Below are 25,284 nucleotides of genomic sequence, written 5' to 3'. Positions count from 1 at the left end.
GGCTGTGAAAAGATCAAGCAGATCCCAATGTCACGTCCAACAACTGCAAGAAAGCGTGACATACTAACAGAGGACGTATTAACACAGTTTGATGAAACTATTCGTTCGGAGTGCACCACGCAGAGCACTAGCTGTTGGTGAATATACTGATGTGAGTGATAAGGCCCAGCTTCTGGTGTATGTTAGATTTTACCACACAGGGAAGAAGGAATTCTGTGAAGACCTGTTAGGTGTAACACCACTCGAGACTCATACAAGAGGAAAGGACATATACATTGGCTTGCGAAAGTATTCAGCCCTCTTGGTATTTTTACTATTTTGTTACCTGGAATTCAAATGGATTTTTTTGGGGGGTTTGTATCATTTGATTTACACAACATGCTTACCACTATGAAGATGTAACATATTTTTTTATTATGAAACAAACAAGAAATAACCTTTTGCAGCGATTACAGCTGTGAGTCTGTTGGTGTATGTCTCTACAAGCTAGCCACTGGGATTTCCCCTTCTTCAAGGCAAAACTGCTTCAGCTCCTTCAAATTGGATGGGTTCCCGCGGAAGTGTTCAAGGAAGATCTTCAAGGAGACTGTGCACACTTCCCAAAAGTGCAGGAACAGATTCAGGGTGAGAGAGATGTTTCTCCTCATATTGACTTTATAGATAAGCTGATTGGAAACTTCAGAAATCGCTCTGACAGCTTTAGCCTTGGAAAGCAGCTCCTTCTCCTAATTGAGAATCCATTCCTCATCACAGATGTCAGGGGATTTTCGAAAAATGTGACACAGACCTTCAAGTGGGTACATGCTGGATCTCTACAGATGGAACTGATTGATCTGCAAGCAAATGTTGCACTAAGAGAGCCCTTTCAACTGACTGATCATGACCCTTGCTGGCTGCAGGCTGTGTCTGAGACTGTGTTCTCCTGGTCTAACCAGCTAACTGATCATCACACGTTCTGGCTGCAGGCTGTGTCTGAGACTGTTTTCCCTGGTCTAACGTTCTGGCTGCAGGCCAACTGTTCTCCTGGTCTAACCAGCTAACTGATCACACACCTTGAGGCCATGTTTGCTAACTGATCATCCACACACAGTTGTGAGTCTTGAGACTATCTCCACTATGATCAACATCATTAAAAATAACTGATCATCACACGTTCTGGCTCTAGACTCACCAATGAGCACCTACATATGTGCATGAGAATGACTCCATTCCAGCCAAGATTTAAATTACTGGCAGGGTCTAACCAGCTAACTGAAAGCCCATTTCTCTCACTAAAGAAGAGATTTAAATTACTGGCAGGGCAAGCAAAAGCCCATTTCTCTCACTAAAGAAGAGAGATGGAGAAGTGAAGTGGGAGAGAGTAGGAAAGATGAATATTAAACCGGTGGTTTCTTATTTGTTCAAAAAACAAAGCACTTTTTTCAGAAACAGGCACTTTTGTTATTTTTTTATTGAAGATGCAAGTCTTGTTTTGCTTAAAATGAGAACATTTGTGATTGGTCTACTTGTATTTATGATTTGGCTGCATATTTATTTTATGTTTAATGTGTCTGCATTGAAAATGTGCAATAAATATTGTTTAAATGTTATACATATACAGCACTGTGCAAAAGTTTTAGGCAGGTTAAAAAAGGCTGTAAGGTAAGAATGCTCATCAATTCAATACGTAGGTTGAAACACAATCATTCACTGAAACAGAAACAGCTATGGAGACAGGAGGATTAAAACTGGGTGAAGAACAACCAAACCCAGTTAAGGTTTGCTGAAGACAGTTCACTGTCAAAAGTCATACACTATGGCAAGACTGAGCACAGCAACAAGGACTGCATCAGCAAGGTCTCTCCCAGGCAGACATTTCAAGTCAGACAGGGGTTCCCAGATGTGCTGTCCAAGCTTTTTTGAAGAAGCACAAAGAAACAGGCAACGTTGAGAACTGTAGACGCAGTGGTCGGCCAAAGAAACTTACTGCAGCAGATGAAAGACACATCATGTTTACTTCCCTTCGCAATCGGAAGATGTCATGCAGTGCCATCAGCTCAGAATTGGCAGAAAACCGTGGGACCCTGGTACACCCATCTACTGAGAAGTCTGGTCAGAAGTGGCCTTCATGGAAAACTTGCGGCCAAAAAGCCATACCTCTGACGTGGAAACAAGGTCAAGCGACTCAACTATGCAAGAAAACACAGGAACTGGGGTGCTGAAAATTGGCAGCAGGTGCTCTGGACTGATAGTCAACATTTTTACTATTTAGCTGTAGCAGAAGGTAGTTTGTTCACCGACGGGCTGGAAAGCGGTACACAAATGAGTGTCTTCAGACAACAGTGAAGCATGGTGGAGGTTCCTCGCAAGTTTGGGGCTGCATTTCTGCAAATGGAGTTGGGGACTTGGTCAGAATGAATGGTCTCCTCAATGCTGAGAATTACAGGCAGATAATTATCCATCATGCAATACCATCATGGAGGCATCTGAATGTATTCTGCAGCATGACAATGACCCCAAACACAGCGAAAGTCATTAAGAACTATCTTCAGCGTAAAGAAGAACAAGGAGTTCTGGAAGGGATGGTTTGGCCCCCACAGAGCCCTGAACTCAACATCTTTGAGTCTGTCTGGGATTACATAAAGAGAGAGAAGCTCCTGAGGCTGCTTAAATCCACAGAATAACTATGGTTAGGTCTCCAAGATGTTTGGGCCAGCCCACCTACCGAGTTCCTTCAAAAACTGTGTGCAAGTGTACCTAGGAGAATTGATGCTGTTTTGAAGACAAAGGGAGGTCACACCAAAAATGGATTTGATGTAGATTTTTATTCTGTTCACTCACTGCATTTTGTTAATTGATAAATATAATCTATTAACGTGTCTATTTTTGAGAGCATTCTTACATTACAGCATTTTTTCACAGCTGCCTAAAACTTTTGCACAGTACTGTACGGTACAAGAACTACATATGCCCCCAAATCATAGTGCACGCTAGACATTTTAATGGTTTGGACCTTTGGGGGGAGAAAATGTTAGTCACTGGACCTCTTTGAATTCTAATTGTGCACCCCTGGTCTAGATGGTTATCAGTTATTTATTGTTTAGACTGCTATCCGACTTGAAATAAAATCATGCAACTCAGGCATTCTCTGGCAAACTTATTAGGGCTGCAATCCCGATAACGGGATCGATATGACAACAGCCAGTGAAAGTACAGGGTGCCAAATTCAAAATAACAGAAATCTCAGAATTAAAATTCCTCAAACATACATGTATCTTATACCATTTTAAAGGTAATCTTGTTGTTCATCCCACCACAGTGTCCGATTTCAAATAGGCTTTACAGCGAAAGCAGCACAAACAATTATGTTAGGTCACCACCTAGTCACAGAAAAACACAGCCATTTTTCCAGCCAAATATAGGAGTCACAAAAAGCACAAATAGAAAATTAATCACTAACCTTTGATGATCTTCATCAGATGACACTCATAGGACTTCATGTTACACAATACATGTATGTTGTGTTTGATAAAGTTCATATTTATATAAAAAAATCTGAGTTTATATTGGCGCGTTACATTCAGTAGTTCCAAAAACATCAAGTCATTTTGCAGAGAGCCACATCAATTTACAGAAATACTCATCATAAATGTTGATGACAATACAAGTGTTACACATGGAATTATAGATATACCTCTCCTTAATGCAACTGCTGTATCAGATTTCAAAAAAGCTTTACAGAAAAAGCAAACCATGAAAAAATCTGAGAACGGTGCTCAGAATAAAAATAAAATTATCCGCCATGTTGGATTTAACAGAAATCAGAAATAACATTAGAAATATTCCCTTACCTTTGATGATCTTCATCAGAATGCACTCCCAGGAATCCTAGTTCCACAATAAATGTTTGATTTGTTCGACAATGTCCATTATTTATGTCCAAGTAGCTACTTATGTTAGGGCGTTTAGTACACAAATCCAAACGCTCGTGCAGGTCCAGCCGAACGTCGGACGAAAAGTTCAAAGAGTTATATTACAGGTCGTAGAAACATTTCAAACTAAGTATAGAATCAATCTTTAGGATGTTTTTATCATAAATCTTCAATAACGTTCCAACCGGAGAATGCCATTGTCTGTAGAAAAGACATGGAACGCAGGTCGCTCTCATGTGAAATGCGCATGACCAGGACCTGGCTCTCTGCCAGACCACTGACTCAAAGAGCTCTCATCCGGCCTCACATCACAGTTGAAGCCTCATTCAAGTTTCTAAAGACGGTTGACATCTAGTGGAAGCCCTAGGAAGTGCAACAACCAATATCCCACTGTGTTTTCGATAGGTGCTGAGTTCAAAATCGACAAACCTCAGATTTCCCACTTCCTGTTTGGATTTTTTCGCAGGTCTTTGCCTGCCATATGAGTTCTGTTATACTCACAGACATCATTCAAACAGTTTAGAAACTTCAGAGTGTTTTATATCCACATGTACTAATAATATGCATATATTAGCAACTGGGACGTAGGAGCAGGCCATTTACTCTGGACACCTTCATCCAAGCTACTCAATACTGCCCCTGCAGCCACTCCTTTCCACATGCCCACTAGTTTCCTTTCGATACACCCACTCCTTTCCACACGCCCACTAGTTTCCTTTCGACACACCCACTCCTTTCCACACGCCCACTAGTTTCCTTTCGACACACCCACTCCTTTCGACACGCCCACTAGTTTCCTTTCAACACACCCAATCCTTTCGACACACCCACTCCTTTTGACACACCCACTCCTTTCCACATGTCCACTAGTTTCCTATCGACACACCCACTCCTTTCAACACACCCACTCCTTTTGACACACCCAGTCCTTTCCACATGCCCACTAGTTTCCTTTCGACACACCCACTCCTTTCCACACACCCACTCCTTTCCACACGCCCACTAGTTTCCTTTCAACACACCCACTCCTTTTGACACACCCACTCCTTTTGACACCACTCCTTTCCACATGCCCACTACTGTGTATAATGTGTATATTTGTGCAGGGCACGTTTGAAAAAGAGACCTAGGTCTCAATATGTCTTCCAAGGTCAAATTTAAAAAATACTTTCCTTTTGACACACCCACTCTCCCATACTCCAGTCACCATATTGGGATGCAGCTACCCCCTTCTCTACGCACAGCCACTTCGAGGTAAACGATTGGGCCAAGTCAGACCCTGGGGGGGGCCACTTCCCTGTTACACACTTGTCAGTAATTGAATATATGATTATGCATACATACTTACTGAATACCTATTGTGATGTTTAACTATTCCAAGATGAGAACACACTAAGATATACGATTCTAAGACGAGCTATATCAATTTCCCTTTTCATTGATGTCACTCCACAGGAAGCAGTACAGGAAGCTGCTGCAGTGCATTGTGGTCATTCAGAAGAACTACAGGGCGTTTTATTGGAGGCGGAAGTTCTTGCTCCTGCGCTGGGCCGCTCTCACCTTCCAGAAATGCCTGAGGGGCCAGTTGGGACGAAAGGTCTACTGCCAGCTCCTGGATGAGAGGAAGATGATGGAGGAGGATAAGAGGAGGAGGAGGGTGGAAGAGCTGGATAGGTGGGCTATTTGCAGTTTCTGTGTGTGTGTGTGTGTTTGTGTGCTGACTGGGGTTGGATTTGATTATTCCACTTTATTAATGTATGTAGAATACACTGTTGTGTATGCTATTGCCCACGCGGCTGACTAGGTTATTTCTGAGCTTCAATCTGCCTTTATTGCCTTGCAGAAAATAACTATACATAAACAGACTTCTGGTTAAATAATTGTCAACACATAACACCATATTAAGGTGTGTGATACAAGACACAACTAGCAATTCTATTTCACTCCAGCAGCAATAATCTGTCCGTCCACAATTCCCCTGTGGGAACATGGCGACTCTCAACACCCGACAACACCCGCTACTATCCAAGAGATTGTTCGTGAGGAAATTGCCTCAGCCTTCAGCAATGCTTACTCAATGCTTACTCAAGTGGACAGTTTGGAAACAGTGGCCAGTGTGATAGAGGTGTGACTCCATGACAAGGACACAGCGCATACTAAACTAGAAGGGGGAGTCAATCTCCTAAAACAGAATCACTCAGACATAATTCCCATAATTTCAATATGCGGGTCACAGGACTTGAAACTGGTGTGGAAGCGGGCAACCCACCTTCCTTCATGAGCAAAATCTTTTATATGAACGGTTTGGGCAGGAAAAGCGTGGTCCCATGCCGATGATTAACATTGCTCACCGCACGAGTCCTATCCACAACGGAGCTCAGTGTACGATTGTACGAATCCACAGTTTTGAAGTCTAATGGCAAATTGTTCGACCTCGCAGCGGAATTGGTGGCTTTGAAGAGGATCGGCATCTACCCAGACCTGAGTGCCGAACTGCTGAAACAGAGGTGACCTACAACTAGGTGAGATACGCAAGCTAAACCTGAGATGCGACTCGTCTTGACTTTCCGGGAAGACAACACAAACGTTTTCCACTGCCTAGGAGGCTCAATACTTCTTTGAGAAGGACATCAAAATAAAAAATAAACATCTGTTGTTCTGTTGCCCTGACACACTTGACTAGTGCTGTTTGTATGTAAACCACAGTATCCACTACAATGATATGGTTTATGCTTCCACTTGATTCAGCACTGAATAGCAGCTTTCATGAGTTCAGTCAGTTCAGCTATTGAACCTGCTGTCTGATAAAAAAATGTACTGAATCATGTCTTGTAGCAATTATTGTGGGCTTTGTGTTTCGATGATTGCACGATCACTCTGGCAGCGAGTAGGAATGATTGTCCTTGGTCAATAGAGCCATTGGACTTGTCTCAATGATGTTCCTATCTGCCAGGACATTGCAGGATATCTAGGTTGACTCATTTTCCTTGGCTTTGTAAAGACGACAGCCTGACGGGACCCATACTTCCTTGTTCCGGCCCTCAAAGGCAGGCTTTTCAAAACGGAGGCGGTACTAATTTACAGGTTCACAGGGTAAATGACAAGCTAGTAAGTTGTTTTGCTATCGGTATCTAGCTAGCAATATAAGCTCTCTTTCAATACAGTACAATTTGGTGATCCATAACAACAAACTCCCCTCCCTTGTATCAAAGTCACTTCGAACACCTCACTGCACTCCCCAAACACACCATATGCAAGTACAGTGGATTCGGAAAGTATTCAGACTCCTCAACTTTTTCCACATTTTGTTACGTTACAGCCTTACTTCGTGGAGAGAAGTGGCTTCTTTGCTGCCCTTCTTGACACCAGACCATCCTCCAAAAGTCTTTGCCTCGCTGTGCGTGCAGATGCACTCACACCTGCCTACTGCCATTCCTGAGCAAGCTTTCTACTGGTGGTGCCCCGATCCCACAGCTGAATCAACTTTAGGAGACAGTCCTGGTGCTTGCTGGACTTTCTTGGGCACCCTGAAGCCTTCTTCACTACAATTGAACCGCTCTCCTTGAAGTTCTTGATGATCCGATAAATGGTGGATTTAGGTGCAATCTTACTGGCAGCAATATCCTTGCCTGTGAAGCCCTTTTTGTGCAAAGCAATGATGACTGCACCTGTTTCCTTGCAGGTAACCATGGTTGACAGAGGAAGAACAATGATTCCAAGCACCACCCTCCTTTTGAAGCTTCCAGTCTGTTATTCGAACTCAGTCAGCATGACAGAGTGATCTCCAGCCTTGTCCTCGTCAACACTCACAGCTGTGTTAACGAGAGAATCACTGACATGATGTCAACTGGTCCTTTTGTGGCAGGGCTGAAATGTAGTGGAAATGTTTTTTTGTGATTCAGTTCATTTGCGTGGCAAAGAGGGACACTCTTCATACAAACGGATGCAGCAGACTTTGTGAAAGTTAATATTTGTGTCATTCTCAAAACTTTTGGCCAGGACTGTACCGTAGAAGTTGTAGCCTACTTGTAAACACACCAGTGGCGTGTATTCATGGATGCCAAGGGAAGCCAGGCTTCCCACAAAAATGTTGCCAGAAAATAAGAAATAAAATCATGTATCTTTTGTCTCTGTGTTTTATAGTTTTCCTTCAATTCGCAAGAGGCTGAATGTATCTCACCGGAGAAAGCATCCGAGTGAGCAAAACAGCACCCCTCTGTCTCAGTATTTGTCAGTAATTAACAGAACATAACAATGTCAACCAAAATCCATCTTGCTCCATCTTCGCCGGCTGCCGGTCACTGGGCTTCCTCTCATCACTACTTGGTAGTGAGTGGAAACGCCAACTGGATGTCTCACATTTATACATCCGGTGAAATGATCTGTCTCATTGTTCTATATGTGGTATGACATGGTTGCTGCCCATAGCATTGAATGCCAAGGAAGCCAGCGAGCATTTGGCCTGCCTTGATACGAAAAACTATAACATAATAGCCAGCATTGAGCTAAACTGAGTGAGGTCAACTGTGCATGGTCCTGGTTCACCAAAAACTATAACATAATAGCCAGCATTGAGCTAAACTGAGTGAGGTCAACTGTGCATGGTCCTGGTTCACCAAAAGAAAATGAAGCCAATATGGATTTGGCTTCATTCCTATCACATCGAATCAACAGAAATACGTCTTTGCCAGAAACTCTCATTGTGTTGCTAACTAGCTAAAATTGCCCCTTTCCTAGATTAGCCATGGATGGAGATATGGATTTGGGCTTGTGGTTTTACTTAATTCTCCATACTGACCAATTATTACAGTGGTGATTCTGAACCAATGATGAATTCATACATTATGCCCCTGGCCTGAGAGGATGGAAATTCAATGTCGCTAGCTGTTAACTATATAGCTAGCTCATCGTTGCCCAAGAAAGGAAGTTTATATTTTTTTTAACCTTTTGTTAGGGAGTAATGTTTAGACCAAGTTTTCCTTTTCAAATGAGCCATGTAAATACAAAAAATGCACACATGAAATACGTGGTAATATGTAACATGACATAACGTCGCTGTTTTCTGTGTGTTTTTTTTTATTATAGGGAAAAGAAGAGGCTGGAGGCTGAATGGCTAGCACAATATGTAAGAGTATCTATTAATCACATAACATTCATTTAAGATTCGCTTCAAAATTGGGCTTTATAGTATCACCTCTTTCTCAATGCATGTTGCATGATTATGTCTTTCACTCTCGGTGCCTATTCGATAAAACCGAGGTAAACATTTTGCCACTGCGCTTTGTGTTGTGCTATCTCTCTCTCTGTCTTAGTTGCCTTTTGCTGAATAGCTTGCTGACCACTCTCAGTACCAGTCTCTCTCGAAACATAGTTTTTGCGCTCCCTTTTCTTTCCCCATAGGCAGAGAAAGCCAGGAAGGTTGAGGACCTCCATCAGGCCCAAGAGCTATACCTTCTGACTCAGACACAAACACGGACACAGAAAAATACACAGACACAACAAGCAACATTGCCAGCAACCCAGGCAGTGCAGCAACAGATGAATGAAATGGAGCCTTGCAAAATGTTCGAAGAGATCTCTACTGAGGAGTTTTCCGAAGAGGCGGTGCGGACCCAGGACGCATCCCAGGACGCCTCGCAGGTGGAGGAGATCCTACGTCTGGAGCGGGAGATCCAGGAGCTTCAGCGGCAGAAGGAGCAGCAGGAGCTGTCCCTGACCGAGGCCTCCCTCCACCGACTGCAGACCCTCCGTGACCAGGAGCTGCAGCGCCTGGAGGACGAGGCGTGCAAGGCCGCCCAGCAGTTCTTGGAGTCGCTCAACTTCGACGAGATTGACGAGTGCGTGCGCAATATCGAGTGCTCGCTGGGCGTGGAGGAGGAGGAGAAGATAGGCGGAGAGAGGGAGGAGGGTGAGGAGGAGGAGGAGGTGGACGAAGGCTTTGGCGCTGATGATGAGGGATACAAGGACTCACCCAACCCAAGCGAGCATGGCCACTCAGATGGCCAGCGCACCAGTGGCATCCGCACCAGCGACGACTCATCAGAGGAGGACCCGTACGCTAATGACGGAATGCAGATCCCACTCCTGCCACCAAATACACTACTCCACCAGCCGCTGCCACTGCTGCCGCTGTTTCAAGCCTGCCACAGCGCCTCCTCTGGCGGGGACTCGGTCTACTGCCACCCCCAGGTTTCAGAGGCCCAGTCCGATGATCTGGTCGAGCTCATTCCCCCGGATGAAGACTCGGACTATGACCAGGACGACTATGACGAGGGGGCCATAGTGTCCAGTGGCAGCATGGCGTTCTCACAACCCTGCAAAGGGCAGTGGTCACCTGACTACCACGGCTCTGTGGGCACCTACAACAGTTCGGGAACCTATCGCTTCAGCTCGGAGGGGGCCCAATCATCGGTGGGTACCAGCTGTGGGTGACATCACAACCTAGTTCAGGGGTCGAAGCAATAATATGGTTAATGGTTTAAATCAGTAAAAGTGAAACCAAGACATATTTTACTTATGATGTTGACATAACATGTTTGTTAAACCTTTTTCCCTCTCTCTGCTCAGTTTGAGGACAGCGAGGACGATTTCAACAGGTTCGACATAGACGATGAGCTGTCCTACCGACGAGACTCGGTCTATAGTTGTGTCACACTGCCATACTTTCACAGCTTCCTCCACATCAAAGGTAACACATTTTTTGTTCGAGCCCAGCACTAACACAACTAATTGATAAACTAGTCATCAAACCCATGGTTAGTGGAATCAAGTGTATGCTTTTCACACTTTTCCATTATTACAACTTACCACTAGGTTGCACTGCAGGCATTTTGGGAAGAGCACGGCAGTGTTCCTCCATATTGGCAAAATGAGTGCAATGGGGTCTTTCCAACTCACTGCTCACCATTATCCCTCTCTCTCCCTCTATCCACATCACACCATCTATCTTTAGGGGTCAGAGGAGCAGTTGCTTGTGCTTGTTGTGACTTTGTCCCTTCTCTCCCCTTCACTCTCACTTTCTCGCTCGATGTCCTCTCCTCTCTCATTCCCTGTCACCTGCACTTACTCTTTAATATTGTATGAACACATTCAATGTTTTTTCATTGAAACTCAATCATTTGTTTCTGGTTTATATTCCAAGTTATTTTGTTCAAGAATCAATGGGGAAATAGCATCAATTGAAATGACCATTGAACTTTAATGGATGTTAATCTCTTTGTTACAGTCACAGCGTCTTACCTCTACACTTTCATTAAATCATTTCCCACGCCTAACATCTCCCCCTCTCTCTCCCTTCTCTACCCCAGGTGGCCTGATGAACACGTGGAAGCGGCGTTGGTGCGTGCTGAAGGACGAGACCTTCCTGTGGTTCCGCGCTAAGCAGGAGGCCCTGAAGCAGGGCTGGCTCCACAAGAAGGGTGGCGGCTCCTCAACGCTGTCACGCCGCAACTGGAAGCGCCGCTGGTTCGTCCTGCGCCAGAGCAAGCTCATGTACTTCGAGAAAGACGGCGAGGACAAGATGAAGGGCATGCTCGACATGCATGCAGCCAAGTAAGGAATGAACTATATAAGGGCTATGTTAAAATGCATCCTTCCTGCTGCCCTTCCTTGAGGTAATCAGTGTATTTATATTTATTATGGATCCCCATTAGCTGCTGCCAAAGCAGCAGATACTCTTCCTTGGGTTCAGCAAAATTTAAGGCAGTTTATACAATTTAAAACATTACAGAATTCAGAACACACCTTGTGCCCTCAGGCCCCTACTCCACCACTACCACATGTCTACAGTACTACATCCATGTGTGTGTGTGGGTGGGTGGGTGGGTGGGTGGGTGGGTGTAAATGCATGTGTCTGTGCCTATGCTTGTGTTGCTTCACAGTCCCCGCTGTTCCATAAGGTGTTTTTTAATCTGTTTTTTAAATCTAATTTTACTGCTGGCATCAGTTACCTGATGGGGAATAGAGTTCCATGTAGTCATGGCTCTATGTAGTACTGTGGAATAGAGTTCCATGTAGTCATGGCTCTATGTAGTACTGTGGAATAGAGTTCCATGTAGTCATGGCTCTATGTAGTACTGTGGAATAGAGTTCCATGTAGTCATGGCTCTATGTAGTACTGTGGAATAGAGTTCCATGTAGTCATGGCTCTATGTAGTACTGTGGAATAGAGTTCCATGTAGTCATGGCTCTATGTAGTACTGTGGAATAGAGTTCCATGTAGTCATGGCTCTATGTAGTACTGTGCGCCTCCCATAATCTGTTCTGGACTTGGGCACTGTGAAGAGACCTCCTGTGGCATGTCTTATGGGGTATGCATGGGTGTCCGAGCTGTGTGCAGTAGTTTAGACAGACAGCTCAGTGCATTCAACATGTCAATATCTCTCATAAATAAAAGTGGTGATGAAGTCAATCTCTTCAGCCAGGAAAGATTGACATGCATATTTTTTAACCTTTATTTAACTAGGCAAGTCAGTTAAGAACAAATTCTTATTTTCAATGACGGCCTAGGAACAGTGGGTTAACTGCCTGTTCAGGGGCAGAAAGACAGATTTGTACCTTGTCAGCTCGGGGATTTGAACTTGCAACCTTCCGGTTACTAGTCCAACACTCTAACCACTAGGCTACCCTGCCGCCCCATATGATTAAATATAGCTCTCTGTGTACATCCGAGGGCCAGCCGTTCTGCCTTGTTCTGAGCCAATTGCAATTTTCCTAAGTCCTTTTTTGTGGCACCTGACCACACTACTGAACAGTAGTCAAGGTGCGACAAAACTAGGCCTGTAGGACCTGCCTTGTTGATAGTGTTGTTAAGAAGGCAGAGCATCGCTTTATTATAGACAGACTTCTCCCCATCTTAGCTACCACTGCATCAATATGTTTTGACCAGGACAGTTTACAATCTAGGGTTACTCCAAGCAGTTTTGTCATCTCAACTTGCTAAATTTCCACATTATTTATTACAAGACTTAGCTGAGGTTTAGGGTTTAGTGAGTGTTTTGTTCCAAATACAAAGCTTTTAGTTTTAGAAATATTTAGGGCTAACTTATTCCTTGCCACCCACTCTGAAACTAACTGCAGTTCTGTGTTGAGTGTTGCAGTCATTTCAGTTGCTGTAGTAGCTGATGTGTATAGTGTTGAGTCATCCACATACATAGACACTCTAGCTTTACTCAAAGCCAGTGGCATGTCATTAGTAAAGATGAAAAAAGCAAGGGGCCCAAACAGCTACCCTGGGGATTTCCTGCTTATACCTGGATTATGTTTCAGAGGCTTCCATTAAAGAACACCCTCTGTGTTCTGTTAGACAAGTAATTCTTTATCCACAACATAGCAGGGGGTGTAAAGCCATTACACGTTTTTCCAGCAGCAGACTATGATTGATAATGTCAAAAGCTGCACTGAAGTCTGACAAGAGAGCCCCCACAATAATTTGATCATCAATTTCTCTCAGCCAATCATCAGTCATTTGTGTAAGTGCTGTGCTTGTTGAGTGTCCATCCCTATAAGCATGCTGAAATTCTGTTGTCAAAGTGTTTACTGTGAAATAGAATTGTATCTGGTCAAACACCAATTTTTCCAGTGATCTTACTTGACATGTTTATTGACACAGTGAAAACCTTGCTCCTATCAAATCATGTTGGATCAGTGATTTCCTCAAAGATCGGAGGAGGGAAGGATGCATTTTAGAGTATTTAAATATACGAAAGTATTATACAAAGCTGCCTTTCTGTTTGGGGTTTCGTCTCTAGGTTTTATATCTGAAGAGAGGGAACTGATCTAGATTGATGTACTTCTATCTTGCAGAGAGATTGTGGACAACACAGGCAAGGAGAACGGAATCGACATCATCATGCCAGAACGCACCTACCACCTTATTGCTGAGACCGCTGAGGATGCAAGGCAAGTTTAGTGTGTGTGTGTGTGTGTGTGTGTGTGTGTGTGTGTGTGTGTGTGTGTGTGTGTGTGTGTGTGTGTGTGTGTGTGTGTGTGTGTGTGTGTGTGTGTGTGTGTGTGTGTGTGTGTGTGTGTGTGTGTGTGTGTGTGTGCGTGTGCATCTACTATGATCAGTTATTGACCAAGTAGAGACCAAGCCATTCAACTGCCCATATCAAAACAAATGAAATCAAGCTTTATTTACACAACACATTTCAGACATGGAATGCAACGCAATGTTCTTCACAAGAAAAAATTATTATAAAAAATTCAAACAAAAGCTGAAATATTTACGACACAAACTTAAGATAGAAACAAAAGATTTACAAGAACTGAATGACTAAAAACCACCCTAAGGAAGAGCAAAGCTAAAAAGTTTTGTTTCAAGGTCTCTTAAATATGTCCACAGTTTCAGCCCCCCTCAGGTTCTCTAGCTGGCTATTCCAGAGGTTTGGGGCATAATAACTAAAGGCTGCCTTTTCATGCCTATTGGTTCTAGGGTTTGGGATAGTTAAAAGTCCAGAGGACCTGAGGGACCTACTGGGTACATCACTTTTTAAGAGTGTCTGACATGTTTTGGGGTGCACAAAATCGTGGAGTGATTTAAAAACCAAAAGAAGAATCTTAAAACCAATTATAAAACTCACAGGCAGCCAGTGCAGAGACCTTAAAACCAGTGTAATGTGTGCTCTCCATCTGATCTTGGTCAGTACCCGTGCTGCAGCATGCTGTATATTTTGCAGTTTACCAATGGCTTTCTTGGGTAGACAAGACAGGGGGGGCATTACAACAGTCACGCCTGCTTGTAATAAAAGCATGGATAAGTCTCTCTGTATCACCCTGAGAGAGAAACAGCCGCACCATGGCAATGTTCCTCAGGTGATAAAAAGCTATTTTGGTCACATTCCTAATGTATGAATGGAAATTTAGTTCAGATTCTAAAATATATATAATAATAATAATAATAATATAATACCCATGAATAAAATGTGCAGCTAGATTCTCTCTCTGTGCTTTTTGACAATAATTACTTTGGTCTTGTCTTGATTCAGCTGAAGGAAGTTGTGAGCCGTCCCAAGTATTTAAATCACTAATACAGTCTAATAATTTATCCATAGAGCTAAAATCCTCTGGTGGCGCGCTTTCCATTCAGGGGTGCTGCACTGCAGCTTTACCCTGTGCTCGTCTCAGCTGTATGTGTGATGTGTGCTGCCTGGAGGGGTGAGAACGGAGCAGAAGACACATTTCTGGTGTTCTCTGTAACTAATGTTGTATTCTTGTTGTATTGTTCCTGTGTGTAGTTTCTGTGGTTCCTATTGGCTGACACTCTTCTCTGTGTTTTCAGTCAGTGGTTCAGTGTGCTCAGCCAGGTGCACACCTCCACAGAGCAAGAGATCAGGGAGATGCACGACGAACAAGCCAACCCCCAGAATGCAGTGGTGAGTACTACAGGAAGAAGAGGAGGATGCTGGGAAATAGAGTTCAATACGGGAGCTTTGGTTATACAGTATGTAAAGGGAAAGCTGGGTATACAGAATGCTGGAAAACATTGTGGTTTTTGGGGGATGGCGTCTGATTCAGAACAGGTATTCATTAGGATCTCCAATTAGCTGTTGCTGAGGCAGTCGCCACTCTTCCTTGGGGGAGTGTGTGTGTCTGTGTATGTGTGGGTGTGGGGAAATAATGAGAACCTAGGGAGTTGGAAGAAGGTCAAACTACAGTCACACTGAACCATATCTTTTGTGTAAAGTGACTGGTAGTTGAAGGACATCTATTCTCTCTCTTATAAAGGCTCTCTCTCTCCTCAGGGAACCCTCGATGTTGGCTTGATCGATTCAGTCTGTGCGTCAGACAACCCTGAACGGTAAAGATTCAAGTTACACCGACAGTAGGGTCCAAAATGATGGACACCCTTGATAAAGATGAAGAAAAATGACTGTATAAATGGTTCAAATACTGAGCTACATTGTATAAAAAAAGGAAATTATATTATCTTACACTGAACCAATTGCTCGGAGAAAGAGATTTGTTGAACAAGTAGTACTTTTTTGTCTCAAAAAGATAGGGGTCAAAATGATTGACACCCCAGTTTTCAATACCTTTCAATACCTCACCTTGTGAGGATAAAAAAACATAAGCTTCAAACTGTAACCAGTGCCTTCAACCTTGTCCAGGTTATCAGTCAACCTACCAGGGTAGTTACAAACAGCACAGGAATGAAATCATCAACATGTACTGATCACATCTTTACTAACACTGCAGAGCTCTGTTTTAAAGCAGTATCCAAATCCATAGGATGGTAGTGATCACAATAAGTAGCCATATCTAGGAAAACCACAGTTCCAAAGGCTGGGCATAATATAGTGTATAAGAGGTCATACAATACGTTTTGTAGTGATTCATATGCTGATAATGTAAAGAATATTTGTTGGTCCGTGGTGTGTAATGAGGAGCAACCAGACGCTGCTGGTCTGTGGTGTGTAATGAGGAGCAACCAGACGCTGCTGGTCTGTGGTGTGTAATGAGGAGCAACCAGATGCTGCTGGTCTGTGGTGGGTAATGAGGAGCAACCAGACGCTGCTGGTCTGTTGTGTAATGAGGAGCAACCAGACGCTGCTGGTCTGTGGTGTGTAATGAGGAGCAACCAGACGCTGCTGGTCTGTGGTGTGTAATGAGGAGCAACCAGACGCTGCTGGTCTGTGGTGTGTAATGAGGAGCAACCAGATGCTGCTGGTCTGTGGTGTGTAATGAGGAGCAACCAGACGCTGCTGGTCTGTGGTGTGTAATGAGGAGCAACCAGACACTGCTGGTCTGTGGTGTGTAATGAGGAGCAACCAGACGCTGCTGGTCTGTGGTGTGTAATGAGGAGCAACCAGGCGCTGCTGGTCTGTGGTGTGTAGTGAGGAGCAACCAGACGCTGCTGGTCTGTGGTGTGTAATGAGGAGCAACCAGACGCTGCTGGTCTGTGGTGTGTAATGAGGAGCAACCAGACGCTGCTGGTCTGTGGTGTGTAATGAGGAGCAACCAGACGCTGCTGGTCTGTGGTGTGTAATGAGGAGCAACCAGACGCTGCTGGTCTGTGGTGAGTAATGAGGAGCAACCAGACGCTGCTGGTCTGTGGTGAGTAATGAGGAACAACCAGATGCTGCACTTGACACATTTATGAAATTCATATTCCAGTTATTGATGCACCCATTAAAACGTAAAAATGATTAAATCCCTGTGGATTGAGGAGGAATTGAAAAATGATATGGTTGAAAGGGATGAGGCAAAAGGAATGACAAATAAGTCTGGCTGCCAACTGATTGGCAAACATACTGCTATAGAGAAATCATGTGACTGAACTGAATAAAAAAAGAAGAAACTATACTATGAATCAAAGATAAATGATATAAAGAATGACAGTTAAAAGCTTTGGAGCACCTTCAATGACATTTTGGGCAAAAAGGCAAACTCAGCTTCATTATTCAATGAACCAGTTGGCTCATTCATCACAAAACCAACTGATATTGTAAATTACAAAAACAACAAAAGAATAATAATTGTCAAGATTAGCAAATTTAGGCATGACATGCCAGCAACAAACGTTGACACTACACATCCAAGTATATCTGACCAAATTATGATAGACAAGAATTGTAATTTTGAATTCTGTAAAGTCAGTGTGGAAGAAGTGAAAAAATGATTGTTGTCTATCAACAATGACAAGCCACTGGGGTCTGACAACCTGGATGGAAAATTACTGAGGATAATAGCAGACGATATTGCCACTCCTATTTGCCATGTCTTCAATGTAAGCCTACTGTAAATTGTGCCCCCTCAGGCTTGGAGGGAAGCTAAATTAATTCCGTTACCAAAGAATAGTAAAGCCACTTTTACTGGCTCAAATAACTGACCAATCAGCCTGTTACCAACCCTTAGTAAACGTTTGAAAAATGTGTTTGAGCAGATACAATGCTATTTTATGGTAAACAAATTGACAATAGACTTTCAGCATACTTATAGGGAAGGACATTCAACAAGCACCCCACTTAGATAAATGACTGATGATTGGTTGAGAGAAATTGATGATAAAAAGATTGGGGGCTGTCTTGTTAGACTTCAGTGTGGCTTTTGACATTATCGATCATAGTCTGCTATTGGAAAAACATATGTGTTATGGCTTTACAACCCCTGCTATAATGTGGATAAAGAGTTACTTGTCTATCAGAACACAGAGGGTGTTAGGGTCTATGTATGAGGATGACTCAACGCTATACATGTCAGCTACTACATCGAGTGAAATGACTGCAACACTTAACATGGAGCTGCAGTTAGTTTCAGAATGTGTTTCAAAGAATAAATGAGTCCTAAATATTGCAATAAATAATGTTGAAATTAAACAAGTTGAGGTGACTGGACTGTACATTGTCATGGTCAAAACATGTTGATATAACAGTAGCTAAGATGGTGAGAAGTCTGTCCATAATAAAGCGCTACTCTACCTTCTTAACAGCACTATCAACAAGGCAGGTCCTACAGGCCCTAGTTTCTACCTTCTTAACAGCACTATCAACAAGGCAGGTCCTACAGGCCCTAGCTTCTACCTTCTTAACAGCACTATCAACAAGGCAGGTCCTACAGGCCCTAGTTTCTACCTTCTTAACAGCACTATCAACAAGGCAGGTCCTACAGGCCCTAGTTTTGTCACACACATACTGTTCAGTCGTGTGGTCAGGTTCCAAAAGCGGCCCTTAAATGTACACAGAGAGCTAACATCAATGATATGCATGTCAATCTCTCATGGCTCAAAGTGAAGGAGAGATTAAATTCATCACTACTTGTTTTTGTAAGTCTTGACATGCTGAATGCACCAAGGTGTCTGTTTGAACTACTAGCTTGGACACCCATGCATACCCCACAAGACATGCCACCAAAGGTCTCTTCACAGTCCCCAAGTCCAGAACAGACTATGGGAGGCGCACAGTACTACATAGAGCCATGGCTACATTGAACTCTATTCCACAGTACTACATAGAGCCATGACTACATGGAACTCTATTCCACAGTACTACATAGAGCCATGGCTACATGGAACTCTATTCCACAGTACTACATAGAGCCATGGCTACATGGAACTCTATTCCACAGTACTACATAGAGCCATGACTACACGGAACTCTATTCCACAGTACTACATAGAGCCATGACTACACGGAACTCTATTCCACAGTACTACATAGAGCCATGACCACATGGAACTCTATTCCACAGTACTACATAGAGCCATGACTACATGGAACTCTATTCCACAGTACTACATAGAGCCATGGCTACATGGAACTCTATTCCACAGTACTACATAGAGCCATGGCTACATGGAACTCTATTCCACAGTACTACATAGAGCCATGGCTACATGGAACTCTATTCCACAGTACAACATAGAGCCACATGGAACTCTATTCCACAGTACTACATAGACATGGAACTCTATTCCACAGTACAACATAGAGCCATGACCACATGGAACTCTATTCCACAGTACTACATAGAGCCATGACTACATGGAACTCTATTCCACAGTACTACATAGAGCCATGGCTACATTGAACTGTATTCCACATCAGGTAACTGATGCAGCAGTAGAATCAGATTTTAAAAGCAGATAAAAATACACCTTATAGAACCGCAGGGACTGTGAAGAGACACACACACAGGCACAGACACACACTTACACATAACACATGATAAGACACGCACTCTACACACTAGAGGTCGACGAGTATGATTTTTCAACACCGACTCTGCGTGAAATGAACGCAAGAGAAGTGACACAATTTCACCTGGTTTATATTGCCTGCTAACCTGGATTTCTTTTAGCTAAATATGCAGGTTTAAAAAATATATACTTCTGTGTATTGATTTTAAGAAAGGCATTGATGTTTATGGTTAGGTACACGTTAGAGCAACGATACGCACCGCATCGATTATATGCAACGCAGGACACGCTAGATAAACTAGTAATATCATCAACCATGTGTAGTTAACTAGTGATTATGTTTGATTGATTGATTGTTTTTTATAAGATAAGTTTAATGCTAGCTAGCAACTTACCTTGGCTTACTACATTCGCGTAACAGGCAGTCTCCTCGTGGAGTGCAATGTAATCAGGTGGTTAGAGCGTTGGACTAGTTAACTGCAAGGTTGCAAGATTGAATCACCCGAGCTGACAAGGTGAAAATCTGTCGTTCTGCCCCTGAACGAGGCAGTTAAACCACCGTTCCTAGGCCATCATTGAGAATAAGAATTTGTTCTTAACTGACTTGCCTCGTTAAATAAAGATTAAATAAAGGTGTAAAAAAAAATCGGCCAAATTGGTGTCCAAAAATACTGATTTCCAATTGTTATGAAAACTTAAAATCGGCCCTAATTAATCGGCCATTCCGATTTAATCGGTCGACCTCTACTACACGTACACATGGATTTTGTAATGTAGGTACTTCTGTGATAGTAGAGTAGTGGCCTGAGGGAACACAAAGTGTTGTGAAACGTAATGTAAAGTAATATTTTTTATTGTCTGGGGATCCTTAATAAATACAAATACAAAGATACATTCAAATAAACATAGTTGAACTAAATCTACAACTCCACTCCTCTCCCTTCCCAGGACCAACTCCTTCGTGATGATCACAGCTAACAGGGTGTTACACTGCAATGCCGACACTCCTGAAGAGATGCACCACTGGATAACATTGCTGCAACGTTCCAAAGGAGACACACGTGTGGAGGGACAGGAGTTCATCATCAGAGGTCCGACATTATATTATTATATTATGTTACAGCATATCTGACCAGATCGTTATATTATATTATGCTACACCTTTAGGGATACATTTCGGTTGATATTTGATTTTGATTGAGTTGTAAAAATGGTTTAAATATCTGCCTCGTTAGGCTGGCTCCACAAGGAGATGAAGAACAGCAGCAGAGCCTCTCTGAAGCTGAAGAAGCGCTGGTTCCTGCTTACCCACAACTCTCTGGACTACTATAAAAGCTCGGAGCGCAACACCCTCAAGCTGGGCACCCTGGTGCTCAATAGCCTGTGCTCAGTGGTGCAGCCTGACGAGAAGGTCTTCAAGGAGACAGGTTAGAACTGGATTAGCTACATATAACTTTTTCACACTACTGAGCCGAGCTGTATTTTACCGCGCTAGCCTGGTTTTGCATGCACCTGATAACATTTTAACAGTACGAGCTGAGCCGAGCTGTATTTTACCGCGGTAGCCTGGTTTTGCATGCACCTGATAACATTTTCACAGTACGAGCTGAGCCGAGCTGTATTTTACCGTGGTAGCCTGGTTTTGCACGCACCTGATAACATTTTCACAGTACGAGCTGAGCCGAGCTGTATTTTACCGCGGTAGCCTGGTTTTGCACGCACCTGATAACATTTTCACAGTACGAGCTGAGCCTGATAACATTTTCACAGTACGAGCTGACCGAATGTATTTTACCGCCTGGTTTTAGCCTGGTTTTATTTTACGCACCTGATAACATTTTCACAGTACGAGCTGAGCCGAGCTGTATTTTAGCCTGGTTTTGCGGTAGCCTGGTTTTGGTTTTGCACGCACCTGATAACATTTTCACAGTACGAGCTGAGCCGAGCTGTATTTTAGCCCGTGGTAGCCTGGTTTTGCACGCACCTGATAACATTTTCACGAGCTGTATTTACCGCGGTAGCCTGGTTTTGCACGATAACCGTGGTAGCCTGGTTTTTGATAACATTTTCACAGTACGAGCAGCCGAGCTGTATTTTACCGTGGTAGCCACCTGATAACATTTTCACAGTACGAGCTGAGCTGAGCCTGGAGCTGTATTTTACCACGGTAGCCTGGTTTTGCACGCACCTGATAACAAAGACTATGTGAAAAGAGAGTATCCGAGCCAGGACAGTAGGATTCGTGTAAGAATGAGGGAAAGGGGTAAGGGATGGCTGGGAGGGTAACACAAAGGGGGAGTCTGTAGGAACACAAGGTGAGAGGAGGGTAACCTTTGACCAATTTGTTTTACACAGGTTTGTCTTCTTGGTCTTGATATTTTAAGCTTCGATGTTTGTAAAGGAAGAGGGTACGGATCTAAGGACGAAAGTTGGATGGATGTTTTCTGGGAAATAAACCATATAAAGAATACATATCTAATTCAGTACAACAATATAAGGATAAGTAGATGCTCAAGAACAAAGGCCTGTATAAGAGGATAAGGCTAATGGCTAGCAAACTAGACAATGGTAGGTAAAACGCTGGTTTCCTGTTCTATCTGATAATGAATTGCACACACCTGGTGTCCCATGTCTAGATCAGTCCCTGATTATAGGGGAACAATGAGAAATGCAGTGGAACTGGCTTCGAGGTCCAGAGTTCGGTTTGAGGGATCTAAACCACATCAGATACATATGTAAAAGGAAAAGAGGACAAACTTAATCAATAGCGCATCAAAGGTGAAACAGGAAATACACTTCAGGTATGTAAGGAAGGAATATAACCAGAACAGTTCGCCAAACACTTCACTCAGTCCATGAGGTAGCCACACTGATTAGGATGCAGAGGGAGGATGTCCCGTCCCTGCAGGGCCTTTTTCTTCTGGGTTGTGTTTGTTTTATTTTGATCTTGTATTACAAATGCTTGGAGAGTCTGGAAGTGAGTGGAGAATTATCCAAAATGAGAGTGAAAGAGTGAAAACACAATGACGTGTCGTAATATGTAGTCATGGAAATGCTGCTATTATCTCATACTAACAAGATCACTGTAGAAAAGGCCTTTATATTTAATTTCCCTATGCACCCCTAGTTTGTCCCTTTAGTTAGAATAACCGACAGCCCATTAGTCGAATCACCCCTAACTAATCACCCCTAACTTTCCATCCAATCAGAGACGTTCTCTTTAACCTGCTCGTCTCCAGTCAGTGAGTTGCTGTGAAGACAGAGAGCGGACAGTTTGTGAGAAAACAAGTTGCAGCATGTTTGGCGTGCATCTAAAAGCAGTGTAGTGGTGCCTGGAGAAGTGGGTATACTCCAGAATGTCCCACACGGTGGAGGAAAGGTTCCCAGTGTGAAAATTTCTAAAGAAACAGTGACACACTGTGAATGACCTATAATGATGAATCCCATATTGGTCTTTCACAGTCAGGCCATCTCAAGCTGTACTGTACAAGTAGGATAATAGTATGCCTACTATTTAAACAGATACATTAGGCTGTCAAACTGAGTCAGAGATGTTTCCCCTTTTCAGATTTTGGCTGTTGAAGCCACACTTTTTTAATTCATTCATCCTGTTACCGGGATCCTTTTCGTTAACATCCTCTGAATTGCAGAGCGCTAAATTCAAATTAAATTACTAAAAATATTTTATTTTAACGAGATCACAAGTGCAATATAGCAAAACACACCTTAGCTTGTTGTTAATCCACTGTGTCAGATTTCAAAAAGCTTTTCGGCGAAAGCATACCAAGTGTTTATGTAAGGACACCTCTCTCAGTAGGCAAAACATTACAAACAGCTAGGAGCCAAGTAGATTAGTCACGAAAGTCAGAAAAGCAATTAAATGAATCGCTTACCTTTGATGATCTTCGGATGTTTGCACTCACGAGACTCCCAGTTACACAATAAATGTTCCTTCTGTTCCATAAAGATTATTTTCATATCCAAAATACCTCCATATGGTTGGAGCGTTATGTTCAGAAATCCACAGACTCGAGCGGTCAAGACCAGGCAAACAAAAATTCTAAATAGTATCCGTAAAGTTCGTAGAAACATGTCAAACCCTCAGGTTGTTTTTACAATATATAATCGATAATATTTCAACCGGGACTGTAGCTTCTTCAATAGGAGAGAGAGAGAAAATGTCTCCTCCAAACTGTTGCGCATGCAAAACGCTGCTGGCACCCAGCCATCCATGTGATCTTTCTCGCTCATTTTTCAAAATAAAAGCCTGAAACTGTCTAAAGACTGTTCACACCATGGGGAAGCCATAGGAGAAGGAATCTGGTTGATATCCCTTTAAATGGAGTGAAGGCAGGCAATGGAACAGAGAGCTTTCAGGAAAAACAGCACTTCCGAACTGCCTGTTACGCGCACTTTCGCCTGCAATATCAGTTCTGTTATACTCACAGACAATATATATACATTTTTTTTACCCCTTTTTCTCTCCAATTTCGTGGTATCCAATTGTTTTTAGTAGCTACTATCTTGTCTCATCGCTACAACTCCCGTACCGGCTCGGGAGAGACGAAGGTTGAAAGTCAGGCGTCCTCCAATACACAACCCAACCAACTGCTTCTTAACACAGCGCACATCCAACCCGGAAGCCAGCCGCACCAATGTGTCAGAGGAAACACCGTACACCTGGCAATCTTGGCTGGCGCGCACTGCGCCCAGCCCGCCACAGGAGTCACTGGTGCGTGATGAGACAAGGATATCCCTACCGGCCAAACCACCCTAACCCGGATGACGCTAGGTCAATTGTGCGTCGCCACACGGACCTCCCGGTCACGGCCAGTTACGACAGAGCCTGGGCGCGAACCCAGGGTCTCTGGTGGCACAGCTGGCGCTGCAGTACAGCACCCTTAACCACTTAACCACACTTAATCACCCGGGAGGCCTCACAGACAATATTTTGACAGTTTTGGAAACTTTAGAGTGTTTTCTATCCTAATCTTACAAATTATATGAATATTCTAGATTCTGGGCCTGAGAAATAGGTAGTTTCATTTGGGTATGTTTTTCATCCAAACATCAAAATACTGCCCCCTACACTCAAGAGGTTAATAGTAAAACAACAAAATTGGATGTTGTAAATGCTTAAACCATATTTTTTATTTTACCTTTATTTAGCTAGGCAAGTCAGTTAAGAACAAATTCTTATTTACAGTGACGGCCTAGGAACTGCCTGTTCAGGGGCAGAATGACAGATTTGTACCTTGTCAGCTCGGGGATTTGAACTTGCAACCTTCCGGTTACTAGTCCAACGCTCTAACCACTAGGCTACCCTGCCGCCCCACATCGAGAGACCACAGAGAGAAAAATATTTCCAAGTGTGTAGTTGTGTAGTTACTCTTTAATTCCAGTGTACAGGCACTTAGGACTGTTGTTTGGTTAGAGGTGTTTCTGTAGCACATGAGATGGAGTCAGCAAAAAAATGCTCTCTAGATTGTTGCAAATAATCATGATATCATTCTGCCAGGTAGGCGTAGTCTAGTTAACATTTCATTCTTAAAAGCCACTGGGGGGGTTCTAAGGTTCTAAGCTGACATATGGAATTGTTTTAAGATTGTCATAATCTGGATAATTTACCTATTTGATTTTGAATTTTAGGACCCCTTTAGGTATCAATAGAAATATATGTATTTTTGGGGGGGATATAATATTGAATATGGTCTTTACTACTATAGCCCAGAGAAACGC

The 25,284-nt window shown here is 43.2% G+C and overlaps 1 protein-coding gene across 1 annotated transcript in view; it reads left to right on the top strand.

Annotated features, from left to right (window-relative positions):
• myo10 (myosin X) overlaps window positions 1-25,284 on the top strand; it is a 230,997-nt gene that overhangs the window by 195,142 nt on the left and 10,571 nt on the right. The window contains exons 23-32 of the mRNA XM_046321903.1: window positions 5,367-5,585; window positions 8,997-9,036; window positions 9,312-10,322; window positions 10,479-10,599; window positions 11,219-11,462; window positions 13,716-13,811; window positions 15,190-15,283; window positions 15,653-15,708; window positions 20,494-20,636; window positions 20,781-20,972. Coding sequence (XP_046177859.1) covers window positions 5,367-5,585; window positions 8,997-9,036; window positions 9,312-10,322; window positions 10,479-10,599; window positions 11,219-11,462; window positions 13,716-13,811; window positions 15,190-15,283; window positions 15,653-15,708; window positions 20,494-20,636; window positions 20,781-20,972 — 2,216 coding nt within the window. The remainder of the gene's footprint in view (window positions 1-5,366; window positions 5,586-8,996; window positions 9,037-9,311; window positions 10,323-10,478; window positions 10,600-11,218; window positions 11,463-13,715; window positions 13,812-15,189; window positions 15,284-15,652; window positions 15,709-20,493; window positions 20,637-20,780; window positions 20,973-25,284) is intronic.

The sequence above is a fragment of the Oncorhynchus gorbuscha genome, linkage group LG22, assembly GCF_021184085.1.
Source record: "Oncorhynchus gorbuscha isolate QuinsamMale2020 ecotype Even-year linkage group LG22, OgorEven_v1.0, whole genome shotgun sequence".
Lineage (NCBI taxonomy): Eukaryota > Metazoa > Chordata > Actinopteri > Salmoniformes > Salmonidae > Oncorhynchus > Oncorhynchus gorbuscha.
The sequence above is the reverse complement of the archived record's forward strand: the minus strand, read 5'-3'. Positions and strand labels throughout refer to the sequence as shown.